A 14,539-nucleotide genomic window follows, 5' to 3' on the forward strand; every position below is an offset into this window, starting at 1 on the left:
GAGTGAATTGAATTGCAGCTTCTTAAAACTTTTGAATGGATTTGTCAAATTGTTCCGTCTTTCTGTGTGTTTTGCAGAAATTGGAGTTTTCTTACAAGAAGCTGAACAGCAAAATTCACAACAGGTGTGTGATCCACAAATGGACAAATACATTCCCTGGTTCCAGGCTAAAACTGTCGCAGTGTGGAATTTGCCATTCACCTCCTTGTTAGAGAAGATCACGTTGTGCAAAAATGGTACCGAAAACACTGAAAAGCAAATGTGGATTCAGAAGTTTTCAGAAGGTCAAATCACATACATTCACCTGTAAACGCTTTAGTGGACTTAACAAAGATCTTGAAATTTCACCCGGACCGCAGAATAGCGCTAAAATTTTGTGAGTAATATTCATGCTTGCATGATCTCACTTCTTGCCCAGGTGTCTGGCCACGTCGCAGCGCTTGAAGCCCTCGAGGTGATAGAGCCGCTTGGCCAGCCTTTTGGCAGCTTCGTAGTCCGCTCGGCAGCCATTGGCCAGGGTGTCGGTGCTGCCGCGCTCCAAATGCTCCAGACTGCCCAACTCGCACTCGTCTGAGTCAGACAGCACGTCTGTGAGGTTGGCATCGCTGGTCGGAGGAGCGCAAACACGCGAGCGGACAAAAACAAACACACGAGCAAGGTGTTAGGGCTAATAATTTAGAATAACTTACGTTGCAATTACATACGCATATTTAACCAAATAGATTTGTACTGTTTTTTTTTCCCACTTTCCCACTGAAACGATGTCCCGGTTTTCCGTGATCACAGCTTATATACCTGAGGCCGGTCTCACCTGCTTCAGAGAACGAAAAGCCCCACTAACTTTGGTTCAAGTATTACAAAATTCCACTTTGGTGTGGAAAATGTAGCCTCATAACAACAAGACCCAGCCTGTGTCGTTTTAAAGATCTTTAAAGATGCACTGAATGTTCTCTCTCGGCCTTCAAGTTGCCCCCGAGCTAAACGGCTTCAGCTGACCTACTAAGTTGTCCGTCTCGTGCTCACTCGCTGCCGATCTGGCAAATTATGGATGCGAGACTGTGACATTGAGGCACAGTCCTCTGTTCCATTTTCGGACTGGATGTACACTACTTAGTCATCCCTATTGGGAGCAGTTATGCAAGTTGACAAATAGTTAAAAGTTGCTATAAAGTGTAAATAAATGTGTCTTGTAAATTTGACACGCCACAGAGAAGAGTGCCTCTGTCTCGAACGCGTTAAAAGCAGGCCCCGCTTTAACTGTTAACTGAGTCATTCTGCACAACGCACAGCATGTTTCTTATGCCTACACAACCCTACGTTTGAGACAATCCTCCTGTGCCTGAAATATACAGCGACGCGGGGGGTCGGGGGGGCTTTCCGCCGCGTAATGAGAGGCACTAGCCACAAGCTAGCTCGTGAGCTAATGGGCTTCCGGAGGCTGCCTCGGCCTAGTCTCACATCTTCGCTTGGTGTTGTGTCGCCGTGTAAATCCACACATCAGAGACAATTCAGGGAAAGGTTCTTGTATTTCAAACATGGCAGCACTTGTCTTTCAGTCAGTAGCTCACACTACATGGCTGAATTTTGAGTATGTACTTCCCGCTAGTTATATACCTACAATGTTTTGAATTCAGACATATTCCTGTAGCAATGAATGACACAAAATACAGAATAACGTCACCAAGCTGTTTTGTAAATGGTGGATTTATTTCCAGGGAATAAGTACAGCTAGCGAGCTAACTGCATGCTGTGGCAATAGCGATGTGCCAGGTAATCAAAAGTAGGCAACTTGCAATTACATTGGATAACTGTTGATGCAAACAACGGTGGTCAAATTATGATATATGAGGGAAGGGGGGACTCGTACCTGAGCTAAAATATGTTACTAGGCATCATTTTAGCCATGCCCCTAAAAATTTTGAAAAAGGAAATTGGTGAAGAACACTTTAGTGATACAGTATACCTCTATAAAGATAAATCTATAACTTCTGTAATGAGTTATGCAATAATGTATGTAATGCGAAGCTTAAAGGGGAAATCCAGTGGTTTGCATGAGCAGTGTATCCCTTAGGTCATGGAATATGTACCCTATTTTGAAAATATGATGTTAAATCCTCTGTTGTTGTGTGTTATGATGACATTTTTATCGACAATTCCGAATTTTCAGGGGCGCTGCCATTTTCGTGAGTCACATGACCTACGTGCTCGGATGTGACGTGTACCGTGGCGCAACAAAGGCTCGATTACATGGGACACCATTTATGCCCAGCGCCGATTTCTCGTATTTATGCTCATCTGATGAAGAAATAGCAGTATCGGTTGATTGGGAAGACGGAGGAATACTTCCATACAGATTTGAATCTGTGTCTGTAATTAATGTTGAATATTTGGATGGTTCTTCGGGTGGAATGACGTGGAGTCTGACTACTCGGAGGCCTACGCGCGGGACATAAGTGTGTAAACAAAGGTCTCCAGGTGTGGATGGTTCTTCGGATGGGAATGACGCAGAGTCTGACGAGCGAGAACTGGCGGCCCCGGACGTTAGCCCCGGACGCCAAAGCTAGGCTAAAGGCCTCCACCACTACCGACGCTCGGCTCGGGCCCACCGATGGAGCTCGCTTGTCAGACTCCGCATCATTCCCGCCCGTAGAATCATCCGAATATTCAACATTAATTACAGCCACAAATCTGTATGGAAGTATTCCTCCGTCTTCCTGATCAACCGATACTGCTATTTCTTCATCAGATGATGATAAATATGAGAAATCGGCGCTGGGCATAAATGGTGTCCCATGTAATCGAGCCTTTGTTGCGCCACGGTACACGTCACATCCGCCCGCGTAGGTTATGCGACTCGCGAAAATGCCAGCGCCCCTGAAAATTCATAATTATCAATACAAATCTTCTCAAAACACTACTAAATGCAGCTCTAGGATTTAACATCACATTGTCAAAATGGGGTACATATTACATGACCTATTGGATACACAGTTCATGCAAAGATCAGGATTTCCCCTTTATATGCAATGCTGCACATACAGTACAGCAAGTATGTAGCATGTAAATGTCATTGCAAGATTTAATATTGTGATAAATAAATTGGATGATCATGAATATTACCTTTATGGCAATTTTCCCCAACCATAAAAGTATCCAATTGGCCACCACCCACTTTAATTCAGTTTCTTGTTGACAAAGAGGAATAGTAATACTACAAGACAATAGCAGTATGTTATAGCCATTTATCTGCTACAACAGTAGCAGTCATCACAAAAGTGGAAAAAAGTGTGTTATTTGAGCCCAATTTCACTATTTAGTAAACCCAAAGGAGGATGTTTAAAATACCAGTTCTACAGTACTATGCAGAAAAGCTTACTTTTGCTTACTTCATAAAAAAAAAAGTTGCATTCTTTGAGCCCAGAAAGATAACCTACAACATGTATCATACAGAATAAATTGTCACTTTGGAATGAGCAACTGAACAGAATATTTCTCAACATAAACCATTATTCCTATTTCCCTCCATCACTCTAAATGGGATTTCTTAATTTCCTGAGGGTGGGATGTCAGAATTCCTGCCAGATGATTCAGAAGGCATTTTTTTTTTTTTTTTTTTTTTTGCGTAATCAGATCAATCAAATTGCATTAGCCTCACAAATTCAATACATTACAAGCCATTACCATTTGGGATTCGCCAGTTACCATGGATACGGCGGAAGCCGAGCGCCGTGTGGTCCATTGGGTCGTGAGGCTCTGCCAGGCTCAATTGTGCAGCTGGTCATAAACCCGAAAGCCAAAAGTGAATGGAGAGTGACACCCAAGAAACCCCCACAAGACCGACCAACAAATATTTCCACAGCCCTACTGAACGCTGCCAGCTACAGAAGCTGACTAAGCCTTTGTTGTGACCCCACCCCCGACCCCTGAAAATCTCGTGACATCCAAGGTTGTGTTTTCTTTCCTCCTCTGATTCAATAAGACCCTAATTATTTTCCACAACATCCACGACCTTGACATCACTTCTCCCCGGGATATCGTGCTCGGAGCTATGACGCCCAGGTGTTCGTGAACCATAAGTACACAAGACGTGGACTTTGAGTACCCCGAAGTAAAGTGCAGATTGTATCTGCCAAAATTCCTTTCATGTGGAGGCTCTCTCGGCTCATCCTCAGGGACAGGGTGGGCAGCTGTTGAGTCCGGAAGTGTGAAACCATTAGAAGAGTTTTGCGTTGCATTGCTTGGTATGTGGGGGGGGGGGGGGGGGATCTGATTAAGATGCTTCCTGCGGGCCAAGGAGGATTCATGTGTTTGCAGAAATACATAACCGAATAAACTCGGGGAAAACCCTTCTTCATATACAATAAATGAGCCAGCAATACTTGGGAAAACATCATTAAAGTGTTTTTCTGGAATGAAAATTGCATTTGCTTGTCGGAGCAAATGAATTCAGCAGACGCCGACAAAACTCATAAATCAGTCAGATTATGTTTATCGAGCAAAAATGGTATTAGACCTTTCAAATGCGAGGCACGTCTGTAAATAATACTCTGCAAAATAGCATGAAATATTTTTTGAACTGATTATTTTAACCATTGTTCCATCAAAAATGTATTGAAAAATGTGATTTGAAAATATTTTGTATTAGAAGTTTATTGCAAAATAGTTTTTATTAACTCCTAACTGATTATTGTTGTTCATTTGGTTATTGTTTAATGATGAAACAAAATCAGATAACAATAAAGCAGTATCACATTAGATGCAGATCTGTTCTGAAATTATTCTTTTTTTCCCCATACTGTCATTATGATTCATTTACTGGTTTGGGCTGCAACAAGTCAAAGAATGTGTGGGGGGGGGGGATATTGTTCATTGTTTACCAAAGTAAAGGCAGATGCTTGCAAATGTCTTATTTTGATTACACACAAAAATAAAAATCAGCCTGCTTTCACGATGGACTGCAGAAATCGGGGAACATTTACTTTTGAGAGCATGAAATCAGGAAATTTGAACAAATTTTAGTTAAACAAGGCCTCTAAACGATGAATGGAAACAGTTTTGGACTCATTTGATGATTGATTAATCGATTTCACTGCTAGGTTCACCCAAGTCCAGTATTTTGTTTTTTGTCCACTGTGTCTTTAAATGTTTGTATCAGTGCTAGAGACGCACGAAGGTGAGCAAGATGGTGCATGCCGGTGAGTCAACCGCTGTAATCTCTTTTTGGAGATGCGGGAACGCCTCGGTTGTGTCTGCAACTAGGGTGTGTTTACATGACTGTGAGCATGAGTGGCACACTAAGCGATCGCGGTGGCACGAGGGGCAATCTGCAGTTGTGAAATTGTGGACTGAAAAGCTTTTGTGTGTCAGGAAGGTTTACCTGATGAGGATTATAAAATACGATACAGTATCTGCAAAAAAATAATAATAACTGTTGCAATGTTTACAGTCTGACTTGAACCCGCTGTTTCGTCAACTAGAGCTGCTTTTTTTGTGCAAACTCATATATTGATTTTAGCAAACTGCTGACCAGCACACGGGTCAGAGTACATTCACGAAGATAACCACAGGAAGAAAGAAACCATAATTGAATATGAAGGGAAAAAATAGGGCGAGAAATTACAGGCTGCCGCGGGACCGTGTTATTATCATTTCAATGCAAAAAAAAAATAATGACGTTTTAAAAATGCACATTTTGACAGATGTATTACAAGTGCGATGAAAAGACCTGCCATGATTGATGTCGGTGACTTTTCCGCCCGACTCCTTTCCACGTTGCAACGGTGCGAAAACAGGAAAAAAGTCGGGGAAATATCACGGCTCAACTTACAGGAGTTGCAGCAGAAAATCGAAGTGAGCGTCATATTCCTCTTTCCACATCGTCTCAGAACGGGTCGAAGGCGCGACGTCCGAGCGACACATCATCCGGCTCTCGCGCGAATCCGCACGCGGGTCCGTTGGGTCCTCGCACTCCGAGCCGAGTCCGAAAGTCAGCGCGGTCGAGCGGAAGTTCGGCGCTCGCGTAATAAGCGCAACCTCCGAATGATACGTCGCAGTGTTATTCCGCCATACTGTCAACGGGTGGGGGGACGGGACGCATTTGGACTTTTTTTTTTCCTAGAAGTTTCTTCCCTTGCGAGAGAGGATGTAGGGGCGGAGCAGCCGAGCCCTGAGGAGACTTTTCCTGATGAGTGTGTTGTGCTTTCATAATGGATCCGGTGGTCCCGGTCCCGGTCCCGGCCGCCTTCACTTCCTATGGTGTCACACATCACTTCCAATAGCCCGGCACATCCTGGATTCTCTCTTAAATCTGCATGGTGTTTATGAATTTATTGATTTATTATTATTTTTTGGGGGGGGGACTGACAGTTTTTACACTCTTAAATCAGGTCAATATTGTCCGAAGTGGGCCCGGTTTTACCCAACATGATTAAAATGAGATAAATCTTCTGTTGGGAAAGAGATGCGCTGGACAAAGGAGAAAACATAATCAGTTGATTTCATAACACAGTTATTGGTATTGGCCGTTGGGTTTAAGTTTGATCACTAAAATTGAGTTGTGTATTTTGGGTATATTCACCTCAATAGAGTGATTGTCTTAACAAAGACTCGAGCGTGAATTTCTTTTTTTTTTTTTTTTTTTGAATCCTTGGTTCTGTCATATGAGTGTCCAAAAAAGGGCCCTCTGAATGCACATTCTGTCTATCCCAAATGAAAAATACTTCTGTTTGATCCAGTTTTGTGTCCGCTGCCTTTCCTCTGATTGGTTGCCTCCATACTGAATAATTTTAATTCATATTTCATGTTTACTGAGGTGGCCAGCATAGTGACTCGCCTGGTAAAGCGTTGGCCTCACAGTGTTAAGGACCCAGGTTCAATCCCGGCCCCGCCTGTGTTGAGTTTGCATGTTCTCCCCGTGCCTGCGTGGGTTTTCTCCAGGCACTCTGGTTTCCTCCCACATCCCATCAACATGCAACATTAATTGAACACTCTAAATTGGTGTGAATGTGAGTGCGACTATCTCTGTTCAGGGTGTACCCCGCCTCCTGCCCGTTGACAGCTGGGATAGGCTCCAGCACTCCCCGCGACCCTCGTGAGGATACGCAGCAAAGAAAACGGATGGATAGATGGATGGATGTTTACTGATAAAATTTGCAAGTGCATGTGTGACATCACACAATTATGGTTTGGACGTGGCGGCTGACTGGTTAGCACATCCCCTTCCCAGTACAGAGGTTGATGGTTTGAATCCAAGCTCCAGCCTTCCTGTAGTCCCAGTACCTGTTTGGGTTTTCTCTGGGGTTTCTCCAGATTCCTCCCACATCCCATAAACACACATGGTAGGTTAAGTGAAGACTTGTGACACTGGTGAGAATAAACGGTAACAAAAATGGACGGGTGGATGGATATTTTAGAATTCAGACCAGTTTTGGGGCCGCTTTCAGCTATATACGATCCCAACCAACCACACAACGTGACACCGGTACCCCAGCCCAGCTAGTTTACAATAACCAATGACTAGAAATGGTTTGGCTTATCCAAATAACCCATGTCAGGTCATTTTTAATCCAATAGTTTAAGTGCATACTGTTCAATCTCTTGGTGCCAAGGAACTGTGTTGAAGTTGGAGGAGATACTTCATTTAGACACGCCATCACCCGTCTAGTAGAAAATGTGTGCTTTTCTGCCATCACTTGGCATCTATTGGCAATTATAAAACTTTTTAGGGTTGATCAAATTTGGACATGGGAAGCTTCAGCCCGACACCCCCGATATGCCATCAATATAATATTGGGAATCATCCATCCATGCATTTTCTCTTTTTTTTTTAATTTGTCACTTTCTTTGCCGCTTATCCTCACGAGCGTCGCGGGGAATGCCGGAGCCTATCCCATCTGTCATCGGTCAAGAGACGGGGTACACCCTGAACTGGTTGCCAGCCAATCACAGGGCACATAGAGACAGACAACAGTAGCACCGACAATCACACCTTGGGGGAATTTAGAGTGTCCAATTAATGTTGCATGTTTTGGGGATGTGGGAGGAAACCGGAGTGCGTGCAAACTCCACACAGGTAGGACTGAGATCGAACCTTGGACCTCAGAACTGTGAGGCTAACATTTTACAGCTGATCCACCGTGCCGCCTGGGAATCATTATTTCGCCATTTTTCCATACTCCATCAAGGACACGTAGTCAAATGCTCATCAGAAGTATGAACAAAGATACATGACGGAATGTAATTGTGAAACTCCAGCAGTATGTATTGAAGGCCAAAGAACAGGAACGCATATTGACACACGCCATTGCACGCCCGCCTTCCTCTTTCCGATGAAGTGGAAAGAAGGAAAAAAAGAAGAAGATGACAGAGAAGCAGCTGGAAGGTCCGAAGTATAACAGAAGATAAGAATAGAGATGCGGCAGTGATGGATTGCTAACCGGTATGTCTCCAGAGTAGCGATCTGTTCCATTCCTTGCTGCGGTTTGCAGAGGAACACTTGTAGGTTGACCCGCCAACGCCAGAAGTCATTTTAAAGCGTAGCCTTTGATCAGTTTGTAAACAAAGTTCCATGACTCATGGATAACCTTTGTCATTTGCTGAAGTCTCTCACAAACGGCTCCATCATTAACCTGCTGCGGCACAGATGTGATCGCACAACGGCTGCTAACACAGAGGATGACTTGGCAGCTTCTGAACGTGTGCACCCGCCAGTAAAAACACTGACTCCTCTTGTCTTCAAATCCTTAAAAGCAACGGACATGTGATGCATATGCAGTATTTGAATGTCTCACCCGCAGAGTGCATGTTCTGATACTAGTCTCAGAATACATTGCAATCCCCGCCCCCTTGATTTTCACAGTCCAGTCACTCCTTCCCGTTCATGCAAATCCCCTGAATGTATTTTGTGGTCATTTTATGGACTTCTTCGGGTTTCTAGTTTAATCTGAATTGAGATTTCAAAGTCCCATTACCATAGTTATTTAAAATCTATGTAAATGGGTCTTTGTCCATCAATAAAATCCCTTCTACTTCACTTGAATTTAGCCCCCTAAGAACTGAATGTGCCTCAACTAGGGAGGAGGACAAAAAGACTGAGATTTCAAATGACTGATTATCATCCATGCATTTTCTAAAACCTACTCATCCCGCTAAGGGTTGCAATGAACTGGAGGCTGCAGCTCATCTCAGCGGACTTGGCAAAATGCAGACTGACATCCTTGAGAGACCTTACTGTAATGTCCATCCATTTTCTGGACCGCTTATCCTCACTGGGGTCCCAAGCATGCTGGAGCTTATCCCAGCTGTTTACAGACGAGAGTCAGGGTACACCCTGAATTGGTTTCCATCAAATTAGAGGACGCACTCACACCTATGGGCCATTTTGAGCCTTTAATCAAGCTACCATGCATGTTTTTGGGATATGGGAGAAAACCAGAGTTCCCTTTGAGCCCATGGAGGTCTGGGGACAACATGCAAACTCAATACAGACTGGGTAGGGATTCGAAGCTAGGTCCTTATAACTGCGAGGAAAATGTGCTAACCAGTCTTCCACTGTGTCACCCTGACTGAAACATCCATCCATCCATTTTCTTTGCCGCTTATCCTCACGAGCATCGCAGGGAATGCCGGAGCCTATCCCATCTGTCAATGGGCAGGAGGCAGAGTACACCCTGAACCGGTCGCCAGCCAATTGCAGGGCACAAAGAGACTAGCGGTCGCACTCACAATCACACCTCGGGGCAATTTAGAGAGTCCAATTCATGCTGCATGTTTTTGGGATGTGGGAGGAAACAGGAGTGCCCGGAGAAAACCCACGCAGGCACAGGGAGAACATGCAAACTCCACACAGGCGGGGCCGGGATTGAACCCGCGTCCTCAACACTGTGAGGCCAAAGCTTTACCAGCTGCCTCACCACACGGCCTGACTGAAACATGAAAAATATTTAAAATGGAAATGTTCTATTATCTATCCTGATGAATTAATTAAGATACAGTAAAACCTCCTTAGAGGTGATGATAAATTATGTGTGAATTTACTTCTAGGAAAACAGCACAGAATGGTAAATAAATAAATAGATAGATAGACAGAAATCTTGTAAATTTTGACTCATCAAAGTCAGACAGGAAGAAAGAAGCTCGCGTGGAAGACGTACCCAACTCAACCCAAGCAGTCATTGTTACAGTGAAATTCTGAGACGTGTGAGAAAGACACAGAGTGCGGCTATAAATAGACGCGAATAAATCTGTCACTGCTAAAATGATTCAGCGACTGTGTGTGCGAGTCTGGTGGGGAGGATGCAGCGCAATTTCAACGTATTACCGCCTGTGTGTGTGTGTGAGCCCAGAGCTATTCCTGTGTGCGTGCACACGCGTGCGTGTGTATCACTATACTGACAACCAGGAGGGGATAATCCGCAGTATGGTTTTGCCACGCTATAGAATCACATTAAAGGTTTTATTTCCTGTGTCATGCTGAAATATGCACATGTGGGAAAAGAGAGACTCAGCACAAGATATACGACGACCCACATTTGTGCCACTGTACTTGTATTTTTGTTTTGCGCATGCACTGGATGACGCTAGCATACAGTACGCGCCATTTAATCCAACCGCGTTCCTTCACATGACAGCATACAGTTTGTGCGAAGGATTAGCTCTCAAGGCAGAGCTGCCTCTCATATGGAATCAAACGTGTTTGGCTTTTATCTGCTCTGCACGGGCTCAGATCTGGTAGGCCCCGACGCGAGGGGGAGGAAGGCGCTCGCAGCATCTTTCCAGCGCGGACGTGTCGTGAAAGGCGTGCTTGCATGCAAATACGCCGCCACAGATGCAGAACACATGGAGATGAGAGCGTCGCATTTAAATGCGCACATCTGCAGCTTCACAGAAGCTGTTCGTGGATGGATTTATGAGCGGATGTGTTTTATGGTGGCATATCTGTACACCAGTGCCTCATTTTAAACATTTCACTGTCTTGTGTTTATTTTGTTTTCTTTTATATCTTTGTTGATTGAATCCGTTAATTGATGAATACATCTGTAGTAGTTTTCTGGATCGCACTTCAAATGCTCAGTCCAACAATGTGGCAATGCTTGCAGTGCTTGAAGGGGATTACAGTGCGTGCCAGTTTTTGTTTGGAAAAAAAAAATCTTCTTTTGTCCGCTCACAGCAGTTTTACCATTGTGTGTACTTCGCTAATTGTGCGCGCTGATCTGCAGGGAAATGTGTCACTTCCAAAGACTCATATTAATGTTAGCTTTTGCTGAATAACCTTAGCATGGGTTGTTTTCACTGACATCACATTTTTTGTTGAACCACCGCACGCCGCCATTTAAAGGGGAAATCCAGTAGTTTGCATGAACAATGTATCCAATAGGTCATGTAATATGTACTTTATTTTGAAAATGTGATGTTAAATCCTCTCTCATTTAAGAACCCGTGGCTGTAAATAATGTTGAATATTCGCATGGTTCTTCGGGCGGAATGACACTGGAATCTGACCACTCGGAGGGGTACGCGCGGGACGTAAGTGCATAAACAAAGGCCCCCGGAGCTCCGGGCCGGGAGCCGCAGATGGTTCTTCGGACGGGAATGACATGGAGTCTGTCGAGCGAGCTCGTCCGGCGGAGGCCGTTAGCCGAGCTTTGACTCGCGGCCTCCACCAGACGCCGAAGCTCAGCTCGCTCTCCAGACTCCGCGTCATTGCCGTCCGAAGAACCATCCACGGCTGCCAACCCGGAGCTTCGGGGGCCTTTGTTGCCGAGCTTCGGCTAACGGCCTCCACCGCTGGAGCTCGCTCATCAGACTCTGTGTCATTCCTGTCCGAAGAACCATCCGCGGCAGCCGGCCCAGAGCTCCGGCGGCCTTTGTTTACACACTTATGTCTCACGCATAGGCCTCCGAGTGATCAGATTCCGGCGTCATTCCGTCCGAAGCATACATGTAAGTGCTCTTCCTTCGTGATTTCTGTCAAATAGAGTAAAAGATCGAGGGCCCAATACTGCGCCTTTGTTATACAGTCCTGAGTCCCATGATATGTCTATGCCAGGTAGCTTAGTAGTCAGCCTGGGCTTGAAGCGCTTTTGGTCGTGTCTTCAATAAATGCGGTTGGAAACATAATGTCGTCCACCATGCCTATGTATGAGTAACGGGAGCTCAGGGATCGAAAAAGGCTGGCGTTCGAGGCAGCCCAACGGGTGACGTCACGTGAAAACCACCCCTAGATGTTAAAATGTTCTACTTAATTGTTCTATACATGGACGCCCCGTCAGTAAAGATGACGGTAGTTATCCAACGGGAAAAGATGAGGTCGGAACAAAAGACGACGACAAGTGGTCAAATTGCAGCTGAAATCTTTGCTCTTCCTCACATCTGCTTTTCAGATGCTCTGAGTCACAAAAACAAAGATGCCAAAATGTTCATTACTGTCTTAAACTCCAGAAAAGAAAACTGGCTGTCTTCTAAAATCATTTCTAATCGTCAAAAGATTTTCCCGACTTGGACTCTGCTGGCTGGCAAATTTTTGCACCCCTCTTAGATATCCGAAAGCTTTTGTTGAATGGAAATCAAAGACGGGTCTATGAGAAAATAGATGGGCCTGCCATCTTTAAAAGAAAACTATCCCAACAGATGTAACCACTCGAGATTCAATTGGTCAAATGTGTCACAAGGCAGCGAGTAGAGAGGGGCAATAATATCACACGCAGACACAGACACACACACACACTCAGACGCACACACTTAAGAGCCTGCTGGGTAGAGGAAAGCTGAAGACGATGATGTCATCGCGTAAACAATACCTCTTTCAGTCGGGCACTGGTGGCCAGGAAGCAAATCTGTGCCTAAAGCACAACATCTGTAGATGGAGGTGGGGGGGTCGGAATTGGAACCACATCATATGATCAAAGTTTACTGAGCTGTGGGAAGCACCAGCAGTCGAAAAAAAACAAAATCCCAGCAGTTAGCCAAGGACATCATGTGAAAGCTCTGTGCATCAATTCGGCATTCCAGTCGATTTGTAGAAACAGTAGCGGGGGTGAGGAGCTGGGGGGGGGGGGGGGGGCTGCAATGTGGGGAACGAATGTGAGCAGGCAAACCCAACAGCCGTGCAAGCATAGTTCAGGTTACATGGCTCTCACCATATGGTTCCTATTACCCCACCCCCCATTCAGTCGCACTCAAGCACTGTGTTGTTCGGCTATGGTTTAGTACTGTTTAAGATAATTAATGGAAAGTGACTCGTATATTCCTGTATACCCACTCAAGGTTGGGGCTTTTGCATGAGATGGGTCAAAAGAGTTGATACTGAATTGATATTAATATTGAATCGCATACCGCATGTCACTGACAATGTTACGACGTCATGACCGGTCGGCACATGTGAAGTGAAAATCACGCCCTGTGATATTTGTTCGTGGGTGGATGGTGTAAGAAGTTTTGAAAACTCAACTCAACCTCAATCAAATACATACAAACAACGGTTATCATGAAAGGTACATTTTTTTTGGGCGTTATGGAAAAGTGTTCCAATAACAGATTTGCATGCGTTACTGAGTTTTTGGAAATAGTACAGCGGAAGAAGTTCTCGTTCTTTTTCGGGGAATCAAATTTTTAAAAAACTGATTCGGCATGGGTGGCACAGTGGATCAGCTGGTAAAGCGTTTGCCTCACAGTTCTGAGGTCCCGGGTTCATTCCCCCCAACCTGCCGGTGTGGAGTTTGCATGTTCTCACTGTGCCTGCGTGGGTTTTCTCCGGGCACTCCGGTTTCCTCCCACATCCCAAAAACATGCGACGTTAATTGGACACTAAGTTGCCCCTATGTGTGATTGTGAGTGCAGCTGTTTGTCTCTATGTGCCTTGTGATTGGCGGGCAACCACTTCAGGGTGTACCCTGCCTCCGGCCCATTGACACCTGGGCTAGGCTCCAGCACTCCCCATGACCCTTGTGAGGATAAGCAGCTAAGAAAATTGATGCATGGGTGGATGATTTGGCAAGACATTCATGAAAATGAATAGCCAAGGTCGCCATTCTAAAAATAAATCATCATATTTATTATTAACTTTCAGATTTAACAGGCATATTTTACTAAAAGTAAAAATTGGTTGGAGACCAGTCCATTGTTTACCCCACCTCTCACCTGAAGATGCAACAAAAATTAAAATGATTGTAAAATTATAGACTCATAGTCAGATGAAGTCTTGTTTGTATTTTGTTGGTTTTAACCTTAATAATTGCCTCCAACTTCCAGAAAGGGAGGGAAGGTCACATTCAGGCAGGATGATAAAACCTCGAGAACTCTGATTTATTTTTAGTGGCGTATTGCTGTTTGCTTAGCTGTCACCTCTACCAAGGGAGTGTACTTTTTTTTTCCTCTAACCTTGCACAAAAACAGCATTTTGTCATCTCGAGAGCAACAACAACTAGCAGACGCGCATTCCTCACGCTGCCTCGCATGACCCGCCTCACGCCACCTGCTGGTTCAGTCAAGGTCATGGCAGAGAACACCTCAGGATCGCCATTAAGCGTGTATTGGATGCGCT

At 44.8% G+C, this 14,539-nt stretch overlaps 1 protein-coding gene across 3 annotated transcripts in view; it reads right to left on the minus strand.

Annotated features, from left to right (window-relative positions):
- psd2 (pleckstrin and Sec7 domain containing 2) overlaps nt 1-14,539 on the minus strand; it is a 41,184-nt gene that overhangs the window by 15,609 nt on the left and 11,036 nt on the right. The window contains exons 1-2 of one of the 3 annotated variants that reach the window (XM_061835453.1): nt 5,828-6,070; nt 408-605 (exon numbers count right to left, since the gene is read on the minus strand). In XM_061835453.1, coding sequence (XP_061691437.1) covers nt 408-605; nt 5,828-5,922 — 293 coding nt within the window. In that variant the 5' untranslated portion in view covers nt 5,923-6,070. Of the gene's footprint in view, nt 1-407; nt 606-5,827; nt 6,071-14,539 lie in introns of those variants that run through there. The other 2 variants (XM_061835454.1, XM_061835452.1) reach the window with 2 other exon arrangements.

This window comes from Syngnathoides biaculeatus, chromosome 11, assembly GCF_019802595.1.
Source record: "Syngnathoides biaculeatus isolate LvHL_M chromosome 11, ASM1980259v1, whole genome shotgun sequence".
In the NCBI taxonomy this organism is placed as follows: Eukaryota; Metazoa; Chordata; class Actinopteri; order Syngnathiformes; family Syngnathidae; genus Syngnathoides; species Syngnathoides biaculeatus.